At 34.1% G+C, this 23,064-nt stretch overlaps 1 protein-coding gene and 1 long non-coding RNA gene across 12 annotated transcripts in view; both read right to left on the bottom strand.

The window, feature by feature from the left end:
* Positions 1-9,558, bottom strand: part of LOC107849685 (5'-3' exoribonuclease 4) — a 65,157-nt gene extending 55,599 nt beyond the window's left edge. For 4 of the 10 annotated variants that reach the window (XM_016694236.2, XM_016694239.2, XM_016694241.2 and 1 more), the window contains exons 1-9: positions 9,241-9,490; positions 8,605-8,853; positions 1,602-1,704; positions 1,448-1,524; positions 1,160-1,351; positions 869-988; positions 610-672; positions 385-531; positions 86-286 (exon numbers count right to left, since the gene is read on the bottom strand). In XM_016694236.2, coding sequence (XP_016549722.1) covers positions 86-286; positions 385-531; positions 610-672; positions 869-988; positions 1,160-1,351; positions 1,448-1,524; positions 1,602-1,704; positions 8,605-8,811 — 1,110 coding nt within the window. In that variant the 5' untranslated portion in view covers positions 8,812-8,853; positions 9,241-9,490. Of the gene's footprint in view, positions 1-85; positions 287-384; positions 532-609; positions 673-868; positions 989-1,159; positions 1,352-1,447; positions 1,525-1,601; positions 1,705-8,604; positions 8,854-9,240 lie in introns of all 10 variants that reach the window. The other 6 variants (XM_047401853.1, XM_047401856.1, XM_016694237.2 and 3 more) reach the window with 5 other exon arrangements.
* Positions 9,559-18,813: 9,255 nt separating this feature from the next.
* On the bottom strand, positions 18,814-22,174 carry LOC107851629. Of its 2 annotated transcripts, none has more exons than XR_001669099.2 (4): positions 21,708-22,174; positions 21,260-21,639; positions 19,248-19,405; positions 18,814-19,112 (listed from the first exon to the last, which is right to left on the bottom strand). It is a non-coding gene; the product is annotated as an uncharacterized LOC107851629 (long non-coding RNA). The 2 variants fall into 2 exon arrangements; XR_001669098.2 differs by having other exon boundaries at positions 21,260-21,380; positions 21,708-22,167.
* Between the last annotated feature and the right edge of the window lie 890 nt (positions 22,175-23,064).

Below are 23,064 nucleotides of genomic sequence, written 5' to 3'. Positions count from 1 at the left end.
GAGGAAAAGCTCATTATAACCAGAAATTTAACAATCAGAGTACAATATCCTAAAAGAGAAAGCTCATTATTACCAGAAATTTAACCTGGAAGAAAAGGCTTATATCAGGATAACTGCATACCTCTCGAATCTCCAGTGTTGGCATATGAGGAAGAAAATCGTTTCCAACAAAAAAACACAAAAAAACAAAATCATCTACAACCCTTTCAAAGTCTATCTGAAATGGGGGGTTGTAAATCTCTAAATCATATTGCAAATACTCTCGCAGCACCCAGATGTTGAGAAACTGTAAATGAGACAAAGATGTGTTAACAAGATGGACCAAGTATTAGATGATACGATATTTCAAACTGGAAACTAAAGCACAGGCATCAATTTTTGGACCTGATATTTCTTCTTGTGAATAGGTGTGTCATGCGCAGCCTTTCCATCTTCGCCTTGGTTTCCATTTGTACCACGACAACCTGCTGCAAGATGTCCAACCTGACCACAGGCAAAACACTTTTCCTGCTGACCTGGTGGAGTAATAACCTGTACAGAAGATCAGACTCAGTTTTTGAAAACAAATTAATTTGAATGCACTGCCACTGGGTAGTAGCAGCTACTGACCTCCCTCAATATGGAAAAGTGGATTTCATGAGTAGCAAGAGACAGCATAATAAGATCCGCATCCTATACAAAGTACATTCAATAATTACGAAGAAATTAAGACGTCAGATGATCAAGACAAACTCAAAAAGAAAATGAGGCAAAACTGGTTGAAAGCAAACTAGCAAGGATGAACCAAGATTCTATCAAAAACATATCAAATTCTTGTATCAAGAAAAATGGAAAGGATATCAAACAATAATGTAACTCTTTCACTCACTAGACCATATAGACAATGGCGGGTATTTGGGTTGAAGCCAGGAAGGTTACGCTGCAAGCGGATGTAGGACATAATTTTGTGTTCACCCTCACCAGGAACATTAGCATCAGAAAGGATAACCTTCAAATAATCACCCAATGCAGCCCAGTAAACAAGTTAGGAGAGACAGGGTATCCTGAAAATCAGAATTGTATTCTAAAAGAACCAGAAAGGATTACTCCGGTAAAGGAATCCTCCGATCATAAAATATCATAATAAAGCAAGATAACTTTAGTAATATACTAGAACAACCTTGGTAGACCGCCAGCCAGCATTTTTATTCAACCTCGACTGTACATAATACTGAAGAGCTACTGATAGTACTGCCATAAATGGAGTACCCGGAGTAATAACATTTGAATCAGATGTCTCAGGCTTTCCTGCAGGCATTAAAATAGCAGCCTCCATCTCAAACTCATCTCTCAGCCTTTTTTCTTCAGCTTCCTGTCAAAAAAATTGAATGAGATGCATGTCATATAAAATTGAACGACATGCATGCATTTACAATGTTAAACCACATAGATAAAGGAAAAGTTATACAGATTCAGCAGCATCTTTAGCAGCTCTGAAACGCCTGGTTCTCTGCTGATTCATCTTAGCTCTAGGAGCCACTCCATCTAAGAAATACATAATGAAGTTAGCACTTTAAAGATCGAAGCTGTAAAGATATAAAACATCATCAGACACAACTTACCAATAGCCATATAGAGGAGTTTTCTTGGACGGATTAATGAGAAAAGATGGTCAATGTAGTCAAAAATTGATTTGAATACGTCATCATAAGATGCTGGTGCACACTGCAAGGTGGAGAAAAACCTTGATACAAAAGTAGTGCCCAAATAAAGGAACAAACAGTAGAGAAAGGGGGAGATATACTTAGTAATTGCAACAAATTGTCAAAATCCTATTTGGGACCAGATAATGTCTACTAAGGTAGTGAACTCTAGATTTGAAGGTAGTAATGACCAACTATAAAGTAATTTGATTGGACATTTTGCATTTTTTTGATATTTCATATTTCAAATCTCAGTTGTCAATGCCTAGCATGAAATGACGTGATTCTTCATCATCCTACACATCCTTGATTACATTCATCAAAAACTACTTTTGGATTAAGTGCCTCATAGGTAGCCAATATGTCAAAAGATATTGGTTTACAGCTACCACAGTAAAATGACCAAGTACAACAACAACAATATACCCATTGTACTCCCACAGAGTGGGGTCTGGAAAGGGTAGGGTGTACCTTGACCTTACCTTTACCTCAGGGGTGAGATAGAGGTTGTTTCTGATAGACCCCTGGCTCATAACAAAAGACACCATAAAAAGGCGTAATGGATGTACACAACATAATAGATAGTAAACTATAACAATAGATAGTCGCAGAACAATACTACAACAATATAATACTACAATCGAACTACTTGAAACACTAGATAATACCATAAATCGAAGAGCAAGAAACTACACGAGTAGTCTTAAGATAATAGTAACGGAAACAAGACAATGCACTCTACCTACTAGTAAGGACGCACTCCTACCTACTAGCAAGGACGCACTCCAACCTACTAACCTTCAACTCTGATTCGTGTCCTCCACAATTTCCCATCTAAGGTCATGGTCATGTCCTTGATAAGCTGCAACTACGCCATGTCATGTCTAATCACCTCTCCCCAATAGTTCTTTGGTCTATCTCTACCTCTCCTGATCCATCCATAGCCAACCTCTCACCCTCTGGACTGGGGCATCTGTGCTTCTCCCCAACACATATCCGAACCATCTCAACCTCATTTCCCGCATTTTGTCTTCCACCCCACCAAGTAAATGCCTTAAATTCCTCCATCCTATTTCTGTCTTTATGTGAATCAAGATAAGTTTCACTATAGCTTTGCTGCTGAATCTCATCTAAGATCCTGTCTCGTCTTATTTCAGTTCCAACTTTTCCCCACTGTATCTTTCACATTAATCATTTACTTTAAGCTGCTCAATCTGCCCTGCAAACATTATTGGTTATATCAAACATTATCGGTTATCCGCAATGGATCTTCCATTACAGTTGGAACCTCTCACTTTCATATGTGCAAGCATTGAAACTTACCTTTAAGCTTCAAGGGTTCCTTCTTATCACATAAAACTCCCGAAGTGAGCCTCCATTTCAACCACCCTGCCCCAATACGATATGTGACATCCTCATCAATCTCACCATTGCCCTAAATCATAGACCCCAGATACTTGAAACTCTTCCTCTTCTGAATGGCCTGAGAGTCCAGCTTCACAACCACGTCAGCCACACATCACTAAACTTACACTCCAAGTACTCCGTCTTAGTCCTGCTCAACCGAAATCATTTAGACTCCAGAATCTATCTCCAAATCTCCAACTTATCATTGACTCCTCCCCGAGTCTCATCAATCAGAACCACGTCATCGGGAAATAACATACACCAAGGGTCCCCTTGAATATGTTACGTCAAAACATCCATGACCAAAGCAAATAAAAAAGGGCTAAGAGTGGATCCCTGGTGCTAACCTATCAAAACCAAAAAAGGCTCCGAATCTCCACCTACCGTCCTCACACGAGTCTTCGCGCCATCATACATGTCCTGAATCGACCTAGTGTACGCCACGGGCAACCCTCTAACCTCCAAGTACCTCCATAGAACCTCCCTGGATACTCTGTCATATGCCTTCTCCAGATCAATAAACACCATGTGTAAATCCTTCTTTCTCTCCCAAAACTGCTCCACTAATATCCTCACAAGATGAATGGCCTCCGTAGTCGAGCGACCAGGCTTGAAACCGAACTGATTCTCAGAGATAGTCACGATCCTTCTCAGCCGCAACTCAACCACCCTTTCCCAAACCTTCATAGTATGACTTAACAGCTTAATATCTCTATAGTTGTTGCAACTCTGGATATCTCCCTTGTTCTTATATAATGGAATCATCGTACTCCACCTCCAAGCTTCAGGCATCCTCGCCGTCCTAAAAATGATGTTAAACAACCTTGCCAACCACTCCAAACCTGCCCCGGCGGTGCACTTCCAAAAATCTTCTGGAATCTCGTCAGGCCTCGTTGCCCTACCCCGACGCATCCTACGAATAGCCTCCTTGACCTCCTCAACCTCGATTCACCTACAATAACCATAATCGCGACACTCCTCAGATTTCTCCAAGTCCCCCAACACAATACCTTTGTCCCCCTCGTCGTTCAAAAGTTTATGAAAATATGATTGCCACCTCTTCCTAATGAGGGCATCCTCAACCAACACTTACCATCTTCTCCCTTGATACACTTCACTTGGCTAAGGTCACGAGCCCTCTGCTCTCTGGCCTTGGCACGCCTAACTAACTTCTTATTCCCGCCTTTCTCCTCTAAAGCCGCATACAAGCTCTCAAAAGCTGCTGACTTAGCCGCCGTTACCGCTAACTTAGCCTCTCTTCTAGCTACCTTATACTCCCCTTTATTCGTCTGTCTCTCCTTATCATCCTAGCACTCAACCAACTTGGCATAAGCCACCTTCTTCAACTCCACCTTCCTCTTAACCTCTTCGTTCCACCACTAGCCCCCTCGATGAGTGCCAGATCGACCTCTCGATATACCCAGCACCTCTCCAGTGGTCTCCCTAATGCAACTGCCAGTCGTCTCCCACAAACAATCCACATCCCCTCTACCCTCCCAAAACCCCCTACTCTTTAACTTCTCCCCCAACTCCAAAGCACTAGCCAAAGTCAAGCTACCCTACTTAATCTTAGATCGAGCCTCAACACTTCTTTTCTTTCTGCCTTGATTGATTACAAGGTCCATTACAAAGATTCTCGCTAGGTATGACTTTACAGTCCTTATATAGCGCTCTATCACCCTTCCTAAAGAGCAAAAAGTTCCTAAAGAGCAAAAAGTCAATCTGAGTCTTGGCCACCGAACTACGAAAAGTAATAAGGTGCTCCTCCTTCTTCGGAAAGCTCGAATTCGCTATCCACAACCCAAAAGCCCTAGAAAAATCCAACAGAGAAGCTTCTCCTTCATTCCTCTCCTCAAAACTGAAACCGCCATGCACATCATCATAGCCTCTCGACAAAAACCCAATATGCCCATTGAAATCTCCACCCACAAAAAACTTCTCAGAGCTCGGAACGCCCCTCACCACCTCATCCACAACCTCCCAAAAGCCCTTCTTCTCCTCTTCATCCAAACCTACTTGCGGAGCATAGGCACTAATAACGTTCACCGAAGACCCTCCAATGACCAACTTAATAGACATCAACCTATCAATGACTCTCTTAACCTCCACCACCTGCTCCCTAAGTTCGACACCCACTAAGATACCTACCCCATTCCTATGCCTCACACTACCCGAGTACCACAACTTATATCCATCCACATCTCTCACCTTAGTGCCTACCCATTTAGTTTCCTCGACACACGCTATACTAACCCTCCTTTTTCTAAGAATCTTTACCAGCTCTATAGACTTAGGACCCAATTCTCAACCTAGAAACACCCTTGTCCCACCTAGCCCTACTCCCCCTCGTCCCCAACCCCGAACAGTGCCGCGACAATTAATACCAAAAAATTAAAATATTTAATTGCATATATAAATAATCAAAATCTCAATAGCAATAATATATAAGCAAATATTTCAAGAAAAAATTAAAAATCGATAGTAGATACTATTTTTTACTCTTTGTAAAAAGAAAACAAAGGAAGAAGAAGAAGAAGAAAAACAAAAGAGAAAATCAAAGGAAGAATTAGAAGAGAATAAAAATCAAGAAGAAATCAATAGACTATGAGGACTGACCAGTTGAGAAAATAAGAAGAAAATAGAAAATGAAAAAAGAACAGCGAAACGACTTACCAGTCGCTGCATGCCAAAGTTGTCGGAATCAGTCGTACTTGCAGTCACCTCTCAATGGTAGCAGTCAAAGCAAAATGTAAATAAAAGCCCTAAAATTATCTTTTATCCTTAAAACCCTAATTTTAAAAAGAATAAAAAGGCGTCGCCTTTCGCAGGTCACATCGCCATGGAGGCATATGGCGACACTGCCTCGCCATTGATATGAGACTGTTTCTACCTCTCAAAATGTGTTTGTGGAAGGTCGACAGATTTTAGATGCAGCTTTGGTGGCAAATGAACTTGTGGACTTTCGAAGAAAGAAGAACCAGGCATCCGCTATAGGATGGAACTCGAGAAAGCTTTTGATCACGTTAATCGAGAGTTCCAGGATTTTATTATAGTGAAGATGGGGTTTGGGGAAAGATGGAGAAAATGGATCAAGGTGTGTGTTTCCACCGTCAAATTCTTTGCTCTTGTTAATGGTAATCCTTGTGGCGTCTTCGAGAGCTCGAGGGGTCGCAGACAAAGGGACCCTCTATCCCCAATGCTTTTCATCCTTGTCATGAAAGCTCTGAGCTCTAAGTAAGATAAAGGATAAGGCAGTGGGTGGTTGATATTTGAGGGGTTTGACGCCTTCGACCAAAAAAGTAGCATAAGGGTCACGCATTTACTCTTTACGGCTAGTTTTTGTGATGCAGATTTTGGGTTAGCTGACATATTTAAAGAAGGTTTTGGGGTAGTCCAGCTTGTCTCAGGGCTCAAGATCAATCTCAAAAAGTGTGAGATTTACCCCGTGGGCGAGATGGATAACTTTGAAGAGCTAGCACAAGTGTTCAACTGCCCTATGGGCTCTCTTCCTACTACTTAGGTTTGCCTTTGGGAACGATGCATAAGGACCTTGTAGTGTGGAATATTGAAAGGGTTGAAAAAAGACTAACACAGGTTGGCAAAAGCGGTACTTGTGGAAGGGTGGAAAGGAAGTACTCATAAAAAGAACCTTATCGAGTATTCCTATCTTGTCTTTGTTGCAAGCACCAACAAAAGTCAAAGAAAAATTAGAAGGACACCAAAGAAACTTCTTATGGGATACGAGGGGTAGTACTAGAAAGATTCATTTGGTGAATTGGGAGGCCATCAAAACTCCAAAGAAGAGTGAGGGGTTTCTAGGGGTGAAAGATCTTAAGGTGTTTAACAAGGAATTAATCGGAAAGTGATTATGGATAATTGGGATACAGAAAAACATTTTTTAGAGGGAAGTGGTAGTAGAGAAATATGGCACAATGGAAGGAGGGTGGAGGACTAAAGTATTGTTCCATTTGGTTGTAGTATGTGGTGAAGCATAATGAAAAGAGTAAAAGGCTTCAGTGATCACATATCTTTTAGGCCTAGGTACATATCTTTTAGGCCTAGGTACAGGAGAAGAAGGATTAGTTTGTGGAACCATAAGCGGTGTGGACAGAATATACTGAAAATATCCTTCCTAATATGTACAGTATTTCAAATCAAAAGGAGTCCTTGGTCTACCAAATTCATAGCGAGAATGAAGGGGGAGTACTTTGGGACCTCGCATGCAGGAGAAAAATACAAGACTGTGAAATGGAAGAGTTTCAAAGGTTGCTAGAGCTAATTCAGGCTCAATTTAGGTTCAACCCTTATGGACGTGGAGGTGTACATTGAGGAGCTCTGGTTTGTTCACTATCAAAAATCTCTGCCAGAGCTTGCTTATGATAGAGGAGACATATTTTCCACATTTACCGATCTAGATTATCGAGATGCCTAGAAATGTGTGCTTTTTAACATGGTTAGCAGCGATGGGAGTGATTATGACAGCAAAGAATTTGAGAAAGAGAAATATCACTTATGTTAGTTGGTGTTACATGTGCAAATGAACGGGTGAAGAAGTTGATCATCTCTTGGTACATTGTGAAGTGGCATAGAGGTTGTGGAGAGGGTATTGAATTATTTTGGTGTACAATAAGTGATGCCAAGTACAGTTAAAGATGTGTTGCACAATTGGGCGGGAATACAACATAGAAGACAAAAGGCATAGAAGTTTGCTCCAATAGCCCCATGTAGACCTATGAAGTAAAAGAAATGGGATAACTTTTGAGGGAATCAAATATGATTTTGCACATCTAAGGAATAGCCTACTTTCTCTAATTGCTTTTGGTGCACCCTGAATATTTCTATTTGTATAGAAGATTGGGTGGTCTTTGTAGAGAATCATGTTTTGATATAGCTTCTCTACTTTTGGTACAACTCTTGTATGCGGGAATTTTCTTCCCATTATTAATAATACTATCCAACTCAGAGGAGGTCAATCTCCCCCAATGCAAGCTTCACAGCCACTCATCATTCTCCATTAGAAACTATGACTAGGTTGAAAAAATTACCTATCCAAATGCATATCATGATGCACGCATGTTCCCCTAGAAACTGTCTAGCGTACAATCACAAAAGAATAACATCCTTTTAACAAAGAAAGCACTCCCTCCATTTCAATTAGTCAAAATTTAGCACGGATTTGAAAAATGTAAAAACTTTTGAATCTTGTGGCCTTAAACAAAAGATAGGTAAAATGTACAAAAATGTCCTTTAATCTTGTGAATTTAAATATGCCGTGTGAAAAGATAGAATTAAAGAGTTCCCAAAAAAGGTAAGAGGCATTCTTTTTAAAACTGACTAAAAAGAAAAGTAAGACAAGCAAATTGAAACGAGGGGATTATATAAGTGCTAACAAACTATTTGCTAAATAATTGTATAAAAAAAATCTCGCATGCATTGTGCATGAGCTTAAATGAATTAGGTAAATCAAATACCAAATAAATTCATAGGAGACTTTCAAAAAGAAACACCCGTTCACCTTTCCCTCAGGATGAAAACAAGGATGAATGATACCATTCATGTCCAAGTACAAGTTATCAAATTCCAGGCCATTAGGGTTTGGCTTTGAAACATCCACCATAACATTCAACCCATCAATGTCCTCTTTAGGCTCTTCCTCTACCACGTCCACAATTGAGAGCGGGTATCGATCGGCCAACCACCTATAAAATGCTGGTACTCCCATTTTTTTCCGATTAGCTGAACTCCAGTCAATTAAAACTTGCACCTGATTATCAATATTTAACAGCAACACCAATATTTGATAAAGAAGTCAGTATTTTCTGGTTAACTTTGAATTATTCATAACTACGAATAGCTATGCTAAGCCACCTTTTTATCATAATAACAGGTTACAGAAATCAAAATCTTTTCTTGATTGAACAGATGCATAGAATTAGTAAAAACGGCAAGACTTTTTGCTAATGCTTTGCTAAAAATACATACGTACAAGCAATATAGAGCTAACTCTTTTTCTGGAAATAACAAAAACACAAAAGATAGCAAAATTTATAACACCCAACTTGCAGGAAGACAAAAATGAATAAGCATGGAAACAAAAAATGAAAAGAAATAGAGAAACCCAAATGAATTTAAGCAACAAAATAAAACGTACCTGAAAGGGTTTTAGAATCTTCTGAATTATTGAAATGACAATTCACCTCAACAACGGATCAATTTCAAGAAAATTAGGGTCATGAAACTGAGATTTGAGAAGAGACGGATCGGGGCAAGTTTTAAAGAGAAGTGAGATCAATTTCTAAAAACTCCATACCAGCTATTACTCATTTGGATTTCTATTTTGCTTCTCTCCTCTGCTCCGTACGTAACTCTTCTTTTCTTTTCCTTGTACTCTCTTTTTGTTCACATCTTTCTTTCTAATTAAATATTTGTAAAATTTGACTTTTTTGTTTGCTTGGTAATAGAAAATATTATTTTAAAATTATTTGTAATATTTTTAATCATTTATATTCTTATTTTTGCATCTACATCTATCCACATCTACGGTATATTAAGAGCCCGTTTGGAATTTTTGCTGTTGGAAGACTGCTTATTTGAAAATTACTTTTTAAAATTAGTTTTTTAGAAAAGTGCTTTTTAAAAAAAGTAATTTATGTTTAATAAATTCATTTTAAAAATATTTTTCATAAACAGATTGTGTTTGGATAATCTTTTTCAAGAATTATTTTTTAAAACAAAAGATCAAAAAGGACATGTATTAATAGACTTTTATTATTAAAATTAATTTATATAGAAATTTATTTAAATATCTATTATAATATTTATAATTAAAATTTTATTTTTATTTAATTAAAAAGTACATACTCTATAATTTTCAATCAATATTTATATACATAAATTCATTAAAAATATTAAATAATTATATATTGCTTAAATAATTTAACTATTAATTAATAACATCAAACAAAAAAGAATAAGCAATCGTCATATTCATAAATGTACAATACATAGTAACAAATATGTCATTTTTCATGAATTAGTTATTTAAAATTAAATATTCAAAAAAAAAATTACAAATACTATCAAAATATCATTTAATCTTGTAACATAATTTATTTGTCATTTGTTATCATTAACAATAATTAAAAAAAGTTATATATTTCTTCGCTCATCATCATCAATGATATTTTCAAATTAATTTTAACCAAAGTGAAAGTGAAAATGAAATAATAATAATAATAATATATAAATCATAAAATAAAATAAAGAATTATGAAAGTTTTGAAATCAAATTTTAATCAAATTTATAAGATATGTTAATTAATTAATAACGGATATATATGTGTTTGAGAGAGAGTGTGCGAGTGATAGGGATATTTTTGTCATAATAAAATAATTTTCGCTTCTACTTCTGTTTTTTTTTTAAAAGCAGAAAATTTTTGCTTCTTCTCAGAAGCAAAAAAACTATTTCTGTTTCTTTTTAAAAGCACTTTTTAAAGTTTACCAAACACCATTTTAAAAAAAATATATTTTTTTTCTCAAAATAAGTGTTTATTATGGAAATAAGCAACACAAAACAAGCACTAAGTTTGAACAACTTACAAAAGTGATTTAAAATTTTTGCCCTTCACTAAAACAATCCATAATAGACTATACAACTTTGCTTATTTAAGTTCACATTTCGTCTCAAAATTCTACTAGCAGTAGTATTACTTGTGTTTGTGCCTTATTTTGTTTAGGTATTTCCCATGGTTTTACTATCTTTTTTGTGGAGAAAAAATGTTGTGTGTATTTGACTTTAGGACGCTTTGATTTTTTTAATTCAATTCTTGCTATCAAGTAGGTTTAGGGTTTGTCACAACCCAAAAATCGATGTCATTATGGCATTTATTGTGGCTCAATCTTGATAAGTAAGTCAATCACTTGAAGAAGAAAGAGGTATGAGATAATAAAAGAAAATAAAATGAACGAGACTCCTAGAACAAAGATAAGTCACGTATTCATTATAACAAGGAAAACTGAAAGAATGTCATAAACTTCCTAAAACTAGTGCCACAAATGTAAGAGTATCTAAGTACAATATACGAAAATTAAATACAAATTTGTCTCTGATCCCAAAAGAAAGATAAAGTAAAAGATAGGATGAGATCTGAAATTTGCCCCGAACATTGGAGCAAACCAGTACCTCGAATCTGATCAACTCTACCTGAAACTCAACCGCAACGCGTAGTACTCGAATTGAGATCTGCACTAAAAGTGCATAGTAGGGGTGGATATGGTCTACTTGTACTCAATAGGTATCATAGGTCGACGGAGCGAAGTGCAAAATAAGATAAATAAAGAAAATACTATGAACACGCAACCAGCAAGCAGAAAAGTTCCCAAATGGTAGCTCATACCATTTCCACTAGCAATGCTTATATTACTATTATATATAAGAGACAATCCAAGGACTTTGGTAGTCCTTATAAAAGTTTTCAACTTAATTTTAATCTTTTCAATTAATTACTTTTATGTCATGATTTTATCTTTTATAGTAATTTAATTAATTTTATAATCCTATAATATTATGGCATTTGGATGATATAGATGAAGTTATTTTGTCTTCTTTCTTATTATATGGACCTTTGCACTTGGCACATGTGTCATAGTATGAGAAGCTATTATTAAGTTTTCTCTTGTAATTTCAAATATTTAATTAATTATTTAAAAAAATAATTAGGAGTAGGACAAGGGAAATTAGGGAGGAGATTACAAAGCCAAAAATCAAATATTTACCAATAAAATGGAGTTTAGGTAGTTAATCAATTGAACCATTTAAATTCTTATATTGTTTAACTAATCAATAAATAATTTTTAGAATCTTCGATTATAATGTTTTGTTTCTCATAATTATATATTGTTTAATCAAGTTTGTTGCAAAATATAAGTGTTGAATATCCTTTAATTATTTTATTTATTAAATTACTTGTACTTCATGCTTCATGAAATACAAGATTAAAAAGCTTTAATTTTTTTCCTTTGCTGCTCACAAGGTAAAAAAAACTTTAATTTGACTATCTTTTGTTAATTTTTTTAATCAAAATTAATTTTTGTAAGTGAAAGCCTTAACAAAATTAATATTTTATATGAATAAAATAGTTTAGGAAAAAAAAAGATATTCTGGCCATGGAGAACTTTTATCTGTTGCGTGAATAATTCATCACTTTTTTTCTTCTTTCTTAGTATTTATCTTTAATAATTTATTTTCCATAAGAAAGAGTTTTGTACAAATACCTTGGGATGAAAAAGAGGGGTTAAAATTAGTTATTGTATGAGGTTATATTTTATTTCTATCGAATCAAGTATGATTCTAATGTATTTCTTAATTATCTTTTATAAATTGAATATTTTTTTTTGTGGAAAATTTCATCCATTACTTTTTAAAATATCAAACATATTTCATATGCTGGAAATTAAAATTATTGATAAAGTTAAAAATTAAGGTAAGAACATAAATTAAAATTAAATTATTTTTAAAATCTTTTTTCTGGTCCATTGAGAATCAATATTTTTAAGCATCAACTATAGAGAGAGAATCAATTGATTCTCGATGTTCATTTTAGTGAGTCTATTTTTTTTCTTAATTTAATAAAAAATTACGCTGAAAGCACCACATTTAACTAGCATGAATTTTTATCACGTGAAATTATAAATAAAATCATATATTTTTCATCACACATAAGAAGACTTGAGTAAAATGATTGATCCACTTGATGACTTTCGTCTTCATCTTCCTAATTGCAAACATGAACTTGAATTGAGAAATTACAAAAGAAATTAATTATATGCTCATAAATTGGTTTGCTAATATTTTTCAATTATATATATATATATATATATATATATATATATATATTAAATCATGTTATTCTTAAATATCAAATTATTTGAGTTCGGGTCCGAGCTTATCACGGGCCTTATAAAACTATACTATATATAAGGGAGAACATCTTATTTTGGTAGTCCTCACATGATTATATTTTATTTATTTTATCATTAATTAAGTTTTAATGACCTTTCAAGATCTCATCCATTTTAGTAAATTTGAAAAATTACATGGGCATTTAAAATACTATACAAAAATGATGAGTCATAAAGAAGTGATAGTGACACTATAAAATATCTATTATCCGACTAAATTTAAAATTAATTCAAAATTTTATTGTCGTCTTTTATGTGGGATAATAGTAATTTAATTAAAAAAACTACTTTCCTCACAAGAAATTTGTGAAGCTTTAATAAACTTGTAAGAACTCATTTAAGAAACATCTACAAAAAGTATTTTATTGAGTCTGACTTTAATTATTTAATTTATCACAAATCATACAATAGTTTGTAGTATCAAATATTTCTATATCAATCAAATATTGTACTATTTAAAAAAAATGAATTAGCCAATGTAAAGTTTAATTGAGAAAAAATACAACAACAAACTCAGTATATTCCCACATAGTAGGGTCTGGGGAAGGTAGAGTGTACACAGTCCATACCACTACTTCTAACGAGGTAGAGAAACTGTTTTCGATAGACCCTCAGCTCAAAATAAAAGGCAGTATACAAAAACATCAAAAGCATAGAACATAATAAAATAACATAAATACGACATCCACAAAAAAGTACATTGCCAAACAAAGGACACCACAATTCCCCTACCTACTGACTATAACTCAACCACACCCTTAGCCCTCTATCCTAATATTTTCCTCCATATCTTCCTATCCAGAGTCATGTCATCAATCAGCTGTAATTGCTCCATGTCATGTCTAATCACTTTTTTCCAGTATTTCTTCGATCTACCCCTACCCCGCTTGAAACCTTCCAAGGCCAACCTCTCACACATACGAACTGGGACATCCTCTTCATCACATGACTAAACCATCTCAACCTCACTTCCCGCATTTTATCCTCTACTAAAACCACTCTCACCTTCTCCCGAATAATTTCATTCCTAACCTTGTCCGCTCTTGTGAATCCACACATCCAATGCAACATTCTTATTTCCGCCACCTACAACTTTTGGATATGAGAATTCTTAACCGGCCAATACTCAGCTCCATACAACATCGCAGGCCGGACTGCTACTCTAAAGAATTTGCCTTTAAGCTTGAGGGGTACCTTCTTATCGCATAAAATTTTCGAAGTGAGCCCTTATTTTATCCAACCTACCCTAATACGGTGAGAGACATCCTCATCTATCTCTCAATTCCCCTAAATCATAGACCCAAGATACTTAAAATTATCCCTCTTGCAAACCGCCTGAGAATCCAACTTTACTACCGCCTCCTCCTCATGTCTTGAGTCATTAAACTTGTACTCCAAGTACTCCGTCTTGGTCCTACTCAATCGGAAACCTTTAGACTCCAGGGTTTCTCTCCAAATCTCCAGCTTATCATTAACCCCTTGTCGCGATTCATCAATCAAAACTATATCATCCGCGAAAAGCAACACTAAGGCACCTCGCCTTGTATATTCTGCGTCATCACGTCATCACTAAAGCGAATAAAAGCGAACTAAGAGTTGATCCTTGGTGCAACCCTATTAAGACTGAGAAATGCTCAGAATCTCCTCCCACTATCCTTACCTGAGTCTTCGCTCCCTCATACACGTCCTTAATCACTCTGATGTATGCTACCGGAACCTCCTCGCCTCCAGGCATCTCTAAAGAACCTCCTAGGGACCTTGTCATACGCCTTTTCTAGGTCTATAAACACCATGTGAAGATCTCTCTTCCTCTCTCTATACTGCTCTACCAGTCTCCGCACAAGGTGAATTGCCTCAGTCGTGGAGCGACCAGGCATAAAACCAAATTGAGAAAAAATAATGAAACTAATAATACATAAGGTAAAAATCAATTTAGATCGTTAAAGGCGTTCATTCAAAAAATTTTAGTAAAATAAAAAGGAGAAAATTTTTTGTGTGTGCATTTGTTTGAAAATGAAAAGAAAGATTAAAATATACCATAAAAAATTATTATTTTTAACCTATAAAAGTTTTTACTCCCTCCGTTTGATTTTATTTGTTTTGTTTTGACTTAACACAAAGTTAAGGAAAAAATAACGAATATTTTGAATTTTATGGTATTAAACTAAAAATATGTAGACAAGAACAAAATATTTATTGATCTTATTATCTTAAATGTGCCACGTGGAAAGCTGAATTAATCCAAAAAGAAAATAGATCATTTTTTTAAGACGAACTAAAAAAATAGGACAAAAATTGAAACATATATATAGTTTAAGATTTTAAAAATATCAAAAAATTAATCAAACTAGACCATTATTAGCTAAATATAATGATACAAAACAAACAAAAAGAAAAAATAGCAAGTAAAAAAATTACAAATATAAATGTTAATATAGTTTGGGCCCGAGTTTAGCATGGGCCAAACGACACTAGTATATATATATATATATATATATATATATGTATATATGTATATATAAGCATCAAAAGGGACAGACATTTCAAGTCAACAACAACAAAATATAAGTCCCCACTCAAGCATCACGCAACATGTAATCGCTAGAAAAATGATTCCCATAGTTGTTTTTCCCAACTCATATCATATTTTACTTATTCATTAACTATCCAGGCCAGTGTGAAGAAAGTTGAGCCATAACATACCTCGAAGTGTCGAAATTTAAACCTAAAGTCCTTTAATATGGTGTTTTCCCTTTTTGAACAGCCTCTGAATCAACTAAAATATATAATTATAACTTCAACACATTAAAATAAAGCTAATGATACCCATATCAACTTTTTCTAGATCAGGTCCAAAACGGGTTCAAAAAATGAGTTTGAAAACAAAAGGGGTAAAACTGAAATTTACTTTTAGAAACACATTCTCCAAGGTTATAGGAGTCTATAGTTGAAAACCCATGCAAAAATGAGTTAAAGAAAAATTATTTTAAGTTTTACTAGTAAAACCCCAAAAATCCAATTCAAAATTGAGGTAACAAGTATTTTCGAAGGCATAATCAATGTAAAATAATGGAAATATGAATTTAGAGGTTACTTATACGAAAATCGGTGAAAAAACCCTCGTATATCTCCTTCTCTGAAGCTCAAAGGTCCAAAAATGGGGCAAAATCTCAAAAATGAGCTATATATACTAATCCAGGCTAGCCATTTAAGCGACTAAATGGCCGCTAAAGTAGTCATTGCTTAAGCGGCTGGTGACCGCTAAAGCGACATGACCCTTATTATTAATGTGGCACCCGCTAAAGTGGTAAATCCCCCCGCTTTAGCTGTGGACGACTGATCCATTGATCGCTTAAGTGGTGCATAACTGCTAAAGCAGCCTTTTGGCCACTAAAGCGGTTGCACCAGCTTCGGCATATCAACAACTTTGCTAAGTTTGTAAAGTTATTGATCAACCCATCGGGATTCGATCAATATTTAATGAATGCAAATAAACTATGCTATCAGTCTATTTTCGAGCATTCGAACTCAATAGCGACATCAGATTTTTGAAAAAAGACCATTTTCAATTAATTAACCGCTGAGATCCCTTTAAGGCAAATTTCACTAGTTTTTCAAATGGGGATTTGAAATACAAACTAAAGGCCCTGAATTCAAACCAACCCTGCTACTAATCCAAATTCAATATTTCTGATATAATGAAACTGTCCAAATTGTCATCCAACACTCGAAACATCAAATGTTGACCGAAGTCAACTATCGGACTTAAACCCCCTAAATACCTCAAACTCTTCTAAAGTCATTGGGGAATGTACCAACTATTTTCACACCACAAAATCAGCATATAGCAACTACGGGAAAGGGCAAAATGGTCAAATAACATAAAAATCAAAATTTCACACTTCTGGCCATAGATATAATTTATTTTAAACTTTTTTCTTATTGCGGAGAATAAACGTGTCGTACCTTTTTCTAGGTACTCTATAGGAATTAATCCTTTTATAATGCAGTTTTCATCAGCACCTATATCAAATAATGCAATCTTATGAATTTCATAATTTTTATTGATAATTATAGTAATTATTATATGGTTACTTTGTGGTTTAACTATAGTAATTGTATTAATTCCTGATTTGTTTATAGGAATTTTTTTCTAGAGATTCTATTTCTAGAGACTATTTCTTTATTATCACTTTTCACTCCTTATATTTCACCAAGCTCAAACTGATGTGATTTGGGGTCTTGGTTTGGACTTAAATCTTTTAATATTTTGTTAGCAAGTGATTCTGTTTCTAGATTGTTAAGTCTCTGCTTAACTTGCCTAAGTTCTTCTTTTACGTATAATAATTATGTCTGAAGATCTTGTATTGTAGTTTCAGACTTTGTCTTGTAAATTTATTTAGTACATTTTTCATATTAAAGGGTTCAATAATTTCTTTATTATCAAGTTAATTGATCAAGAACAATACCCTTTAAAGCTATTAAATATTTTCTCCTAAGAGTTGGATTTTCTAGATGATCTATCATGCCAAATAAGGCCGCTTTTTCTTTATTACTATTGTATTTATAAAATAACTACTGCAAGTGCAAATTGCACCGCACAATTACAATGATCTGTTAATTCACTGCTATCTGAACTGTATGCTACATTAAGTTGATTATCATCACTAAGACTTTCTTCAGAAGAATTATTTTCATTTTCATCAAGAATTGAATATAATTTATCAACTTCGTTTACTAATTCTAACATATTTATCTTGTCTTTTTAGTTGGAACCCGACAATCTTTAGCGTTATGACCTGTTTTTCTGTAGTTCCAATATATTTTATTATTATTTTTATATTCACCTTTACAAACTTTTTTGGATCTTTTAAATCATCTTTTATAATAATGAGATTTTTTGGATTCATTTTTATAATTTTATTTTGTATTTTAATCTTCTTGGTAGCTTCCTTTGTAGAGGCTGATAACTTCATATATCCAAAATCTTGACAAAAGCTTTCTAGTTCATTTCTGGTTATTTTATTATCTTTTTTAAGTTGTTTTTTATGTTTAATATCTGTACATAATTCAAGTCCTGTGACATTTATAAAGCTTATAATATCACCACAAGTTAAATTACTATAAAGAATTTTTCCCTAGAATTCATCTTTTAATTTTGTCCTAACCTTTTCTGCAAATAAAGTTGGTAAACCACTTATAAATTTTTCTTTCCAATAATCATGATTACAATCATGACTTTGTTGAGGAAAATATCTTTATACCATCTAAAATCATCTAATTTTGGACAAGATAAATTTGATAACATTTCTAAGCTTCTATCTTGGAAAAGCTGAGGCTCTCCTATAAAATATTCAGCTATACTATAAATTAAAGTGGCGGTGGCATCTTGTAAGACTTGATTTTCAAATGTTTGTCCTGTTGACACGATCTTAATAGTTTGAGTTGTAGTTGTAGCATTTAAAATGCTTTGTCTATTATTATCTGTGAGATAATTATCCTACCAGTATTTTCTAGTACCTGTAAAACCTGATATAATCATAAATGTTGCTTGTTTATCATAGTACCTGTAAAACCTGATATAATCATAAATGTTGCTTGTTTATCTGACATTTTGACAATTTTATATGTTGTAATGATCATTCCCATTTCATGTAGTTTATTATATATTTGATGTTCTGCTAAACCATCTATATTCCATTCGGCAATTTCTTTTCCAGAATGTGAAGTATGAAATAAAAATTCATTTTCTTCATACTGGATATCTGAAAATGTGTTTTTTTTTTTATAATAATGCCTTTTTACTGAATATTTAGAGCTTAATTTCGGACAAAGTTCTTATAACCTTGTCATTTGTGACCTTCAATACAGATTTTAATCTTTAATTAGTTTTTCCTAAAATATCACCGGTTACTTCAAAATTTTCTTCAAATTTAGGACCACGTGTCCTAATTAGTACAAACAACACCTTCCAATTAGTTACACAAATGGGCAAAGCTGTGCTGGCGCGTTCCAATTGTGTTGTTGCCTCGAACATCCAGGGACTTGGTCCCTTGAAGTCATCTGCTCATCATCAAAACTACATATAATTAACTGCATATCTTTAACACCTGATATTAGAAGTTCATAAATCATCTTATTCTTTTGGGAGCAGCAACCATATATGGGATTTAGCTGTCATGGAGAAACATCACTTACTTGAGCATCTCAGCAAAACTCATAGCTTCATCAATTCCAGGAATAACAATTTGCCAAATCAGACAGAAAATCATCCATTCCACTTCCATTTGATCTAATCGTATCGTCATTCCATTTGATCTAATTGTATCGTCATTCTCCACAGTTGGATCAACTTCCTAAAGAACATAATTTCAGTCATAAAACCCTAACGAATAACATAACATCTGAACAAAATTGACCTTTAATTCAAAGTAGTAAAAGAATTGATAATCATAGAGTAGATATCAACCTTTGAGTACAGTACATTAAGACCTGTAACAACTAGATCTCATTCCCAAACTATTTGAGTCAAAAATATGGATTCTAAGTAACCATTAAATACCATTTTCTTCCCTTCCCACTCCAATAATCAAGAATTTGTTTTCCAGGACAAATTAGTGGTCCTTTAAAACCAGTAGTTCTATAAAATTACACAGTTATATTATACCTACTCTCCGACTTACTAGCATACACAAGCATATAGACATAAAAGTTTAAGTAAAAAGTTCGATAGTCCTATTATAACAAAACATACCAAGTATACTCCTACAAGTGAGATCTGGTAAGGATGGTGTGAGTGCGGACTAACCCCTATTTTGTGAAGGTAAATATGTTATTTCTGAATAGACTTTGCTCAAGTAAAGAATATCATACTAAAAGGAAATACAATAGTGAAAAGCCATACTTAAAATAAAGAATGAAGAAGAAAACAATAGCAACAGTAAATAATACAGTAATTAAAGCAAAGGAATGTAGCAAAAGAAACAATGTGTGATAATAAAATCAAAGACTGCAGTCAATTAAAGAGTAATAATAATAATAATAATAACAATAATAATTATAATAATAATAATAATAAATAAATACATAAATAAAAAGAGAAACTACACAACTCTCGACTACCTACTAAACTCGACCTCCAGATCCTCATATATCAAGGTGTCATTACAACCATGGCAAGTTCAGAAGAAATTATACTTCACAAGTCATTGATCCAGAATTCCAATTTCCCTTAGGGTATTTTAAGGAGAACCAAGCTGCTGGAAATTGATCAAATTGACCAATTCTTGCAACGCTTTGGTGTGCTTGTATGTCATATCTAATGCTTGTATACTTCAATTTGCCCTTACTCCGCAAGTGGACTGTCCTATCACTTCCTATCTTTCTTACACCAAGGACAGTCCTAAGCTAATAATATTAAAAACCATTTATTATATATAATTATTAACCTAGAATTCAGTAATTTACGAGCAACACACTTCAAATTTTGTTCACATTCTGATTCAGCATCTCTCTGGTGACATGGGTAGTTTGTCTAGGTTCAAGTGCCATTTGCTTGTCCACAAGCTCAGTTTAGGTGGTGGTTCAATTGCATTGAATGCACTCAACAAACTTGACACCAACAACCCCACAATGTAGTTGTGCGTTAATGACAAACATACATCAATACATCATCTATTTATTCATCACCAATGACAATGACAACTCCCACAAGCTCTATCACTCCATTTTTGTTACGATATACACCGATGTTTTAAACAATTTTTTTTACTATCAATAGCATATCTAACTTTTTTCTCGATATAATCGTCAAAACACACTTCAACACATCGTAAAAGAAGAATCACCCCCAATTACGAGTTTTCCATTCCCTACGAAAAACACAAACAAGAAAGTAGCTACTTCGACGAAGAGGATATCAATTTAATACACATGAGAGAAAAGGTGATCGGGAAAATTAGGAAAAAACTGTTATCGTTCTAGAACATTAAGTTCAGAAAAGTGCACCTGAGGAATCAATTGAGGATTAAGGTATCTAGATTTTAAAATTAGCCTAATTGAATCTCAGAAAGCAAAAGTCACGACTATTTCGTGAAGGGGACAGTAATGAAGATACCATTGTGAGCAAAAACAACAAATAAACATAAACAAAGCTTAGATTTGTTGGCAGTTTAAATAATAATACCAATAATAATATGCAAATAAATTACCTTCAATCAACTTTATCACTAGCTTCGGGGTATCCCAACCTTCACTTTCCTTAACGAGCTTCTTCTTCAATCGATTTCCAATTTCCTTCTCCTCACAAAATTCACCCCCAAAATTCAATTTCTGTCACAGACGCTTCGAAAATCAATTTTCCCTCTTGAGTAACACTTTCTTCACAGATGCTTTGAAAATTTATTATCTGAGAAAGGGTTTTTGATTTACCTAAGAAAGCTACAATACTTGATTTTCGATTTAACTAAGAAATGGATTTTCCATTTATCTATTCCCAGATGCTATTTTGATACTAAAACTAAAGCTAAGAACTCGAATCTGAGAAATGGAACCTTTTCATGTTTAGAGTTTTCGAGCCCAAATTCCACTCCTGAAATTTGAACCTAGATTTAATTGACAAAAGAGGAAATGTAAGCCACAAGAAAATGCAAATATTACCTAGTGAGAAACATGTTTACTGAGATTTGTTACAGATTCAGAACCCCTTATGCAGAGAAGTAATAACTTTGCCTTGTTATTTTAGTTTTCTTCACCTTCCTCTTTAAACTTGATTAGCAAGCCAAAGTTGCAAAAGCAAAAGGTCCAAACTGAGAAATGGATCATTTTTCTCTCTCCTTTAAAATGAATCTCGGTGAAACCTGCTATTGAGATTTGCAATTTGGTTTTGCAACCTAAGAAACGGGTGATGTAGCAGCTAAGAAAGAGAAACCTAAGAAAACGTTTTGCAAAATCCTTTTCTAGTAGCAGCTATCGAGAAAGAGAAACTGGTTTTGGTTTACCTGAGAAAGAAAGAAAAAGAACGCTGCTATTGAGAAAGAGAAATGGGTTTTGGTTTATCGATATTTTCTATTGAGAAAAGAGAAAAATGTTTTGTTATTGCAGACACATCTGAATTATTATGGTGGTGATGCAATGGATGATTTTTTTGGTAAAATACTGTATTAGACCTCTCTACTCTATCAATTTTGTAAGTTGATACTTCTACTGATATATTTGTTTACACACTCTCATATCAGCTGCCGCTACATCAACTGCCACGTGTGATGTCATCTGTCATGCGTACCACATCATCTGCCACGTTATTTAAAAAAAAGTATTACATTAAATTCCAAGTCATTTTTAAAATATTATATAACAAATTAAATATTAAAATTAATTTAATTAAATAAGAAAAAAATTAAAAATTGTAGAAAAATTTGAATAATCATGCTTTTAAAATTTGAATAATTATTTTTAAAATAAAAAAATAATTAAAAAAATATTACATTAAAACTAATTAAATATTAAAATAAATTTAATAAATTAATTTAAATTTTAAATTTAAATTAGTAAAAAATTAATCAATTAAAATTCTTAACTAATTAATTTATTTCAATTAATTAAATTTTAAATTAATTAATTTATCAAATATAAAATTCTTACCTAATTTAAATAAATTTTACTTAAATAATTAATTAATTTAAATATGATTTACATATTTAAAATATTTAATTTAAATTAATTATGGGGGAGAGGCTGTGTGGGGGTGGGGTGGGGAGCTGGGGGAGGGGTTGGGGGCTGGAGGAAGGGGGTTGGGTGAGGTGGAGGCTGGGGAAGGGGTTGTGTGGGGCTGGGTGAGATGGGGACGGGCTAGGTGGTGTGGGGGGCTAAGGAAGGGGGAGGGGTTACGTGGGGCTGGGGACGGGCTGGGTGGGGACTGCTTGGGGTGGGGGAGGTGGGGTGGGGGGGGGGGGGGGTGGAGAGGGGGGTGAGATTTTTTTTTTAAATTTAATATTTTTAAATTTTTAAAAATATT

Source organism: Capsicum annuum, chromosome 12 (genome assembly GCF_002878395.1).
Source record: "Capsicum annuum cultivar UCD-10X-F1 chromosome 12, UCD10Xv1.1, whole genome shotgun sequence".
In the NCBI taxonomy this organism is placed as follows: Eukaryota; Viridiplantae; Streptophyta; class Magnoliopsida; order Solanales; family Solanaceae; genus Capsicum; species Capsicum annuum.
The sequence above is the reverse complement of the archived record's forward strand: the minus strand, read 5'-3'. Positions and strand labels throughout refer to the sequence as shown.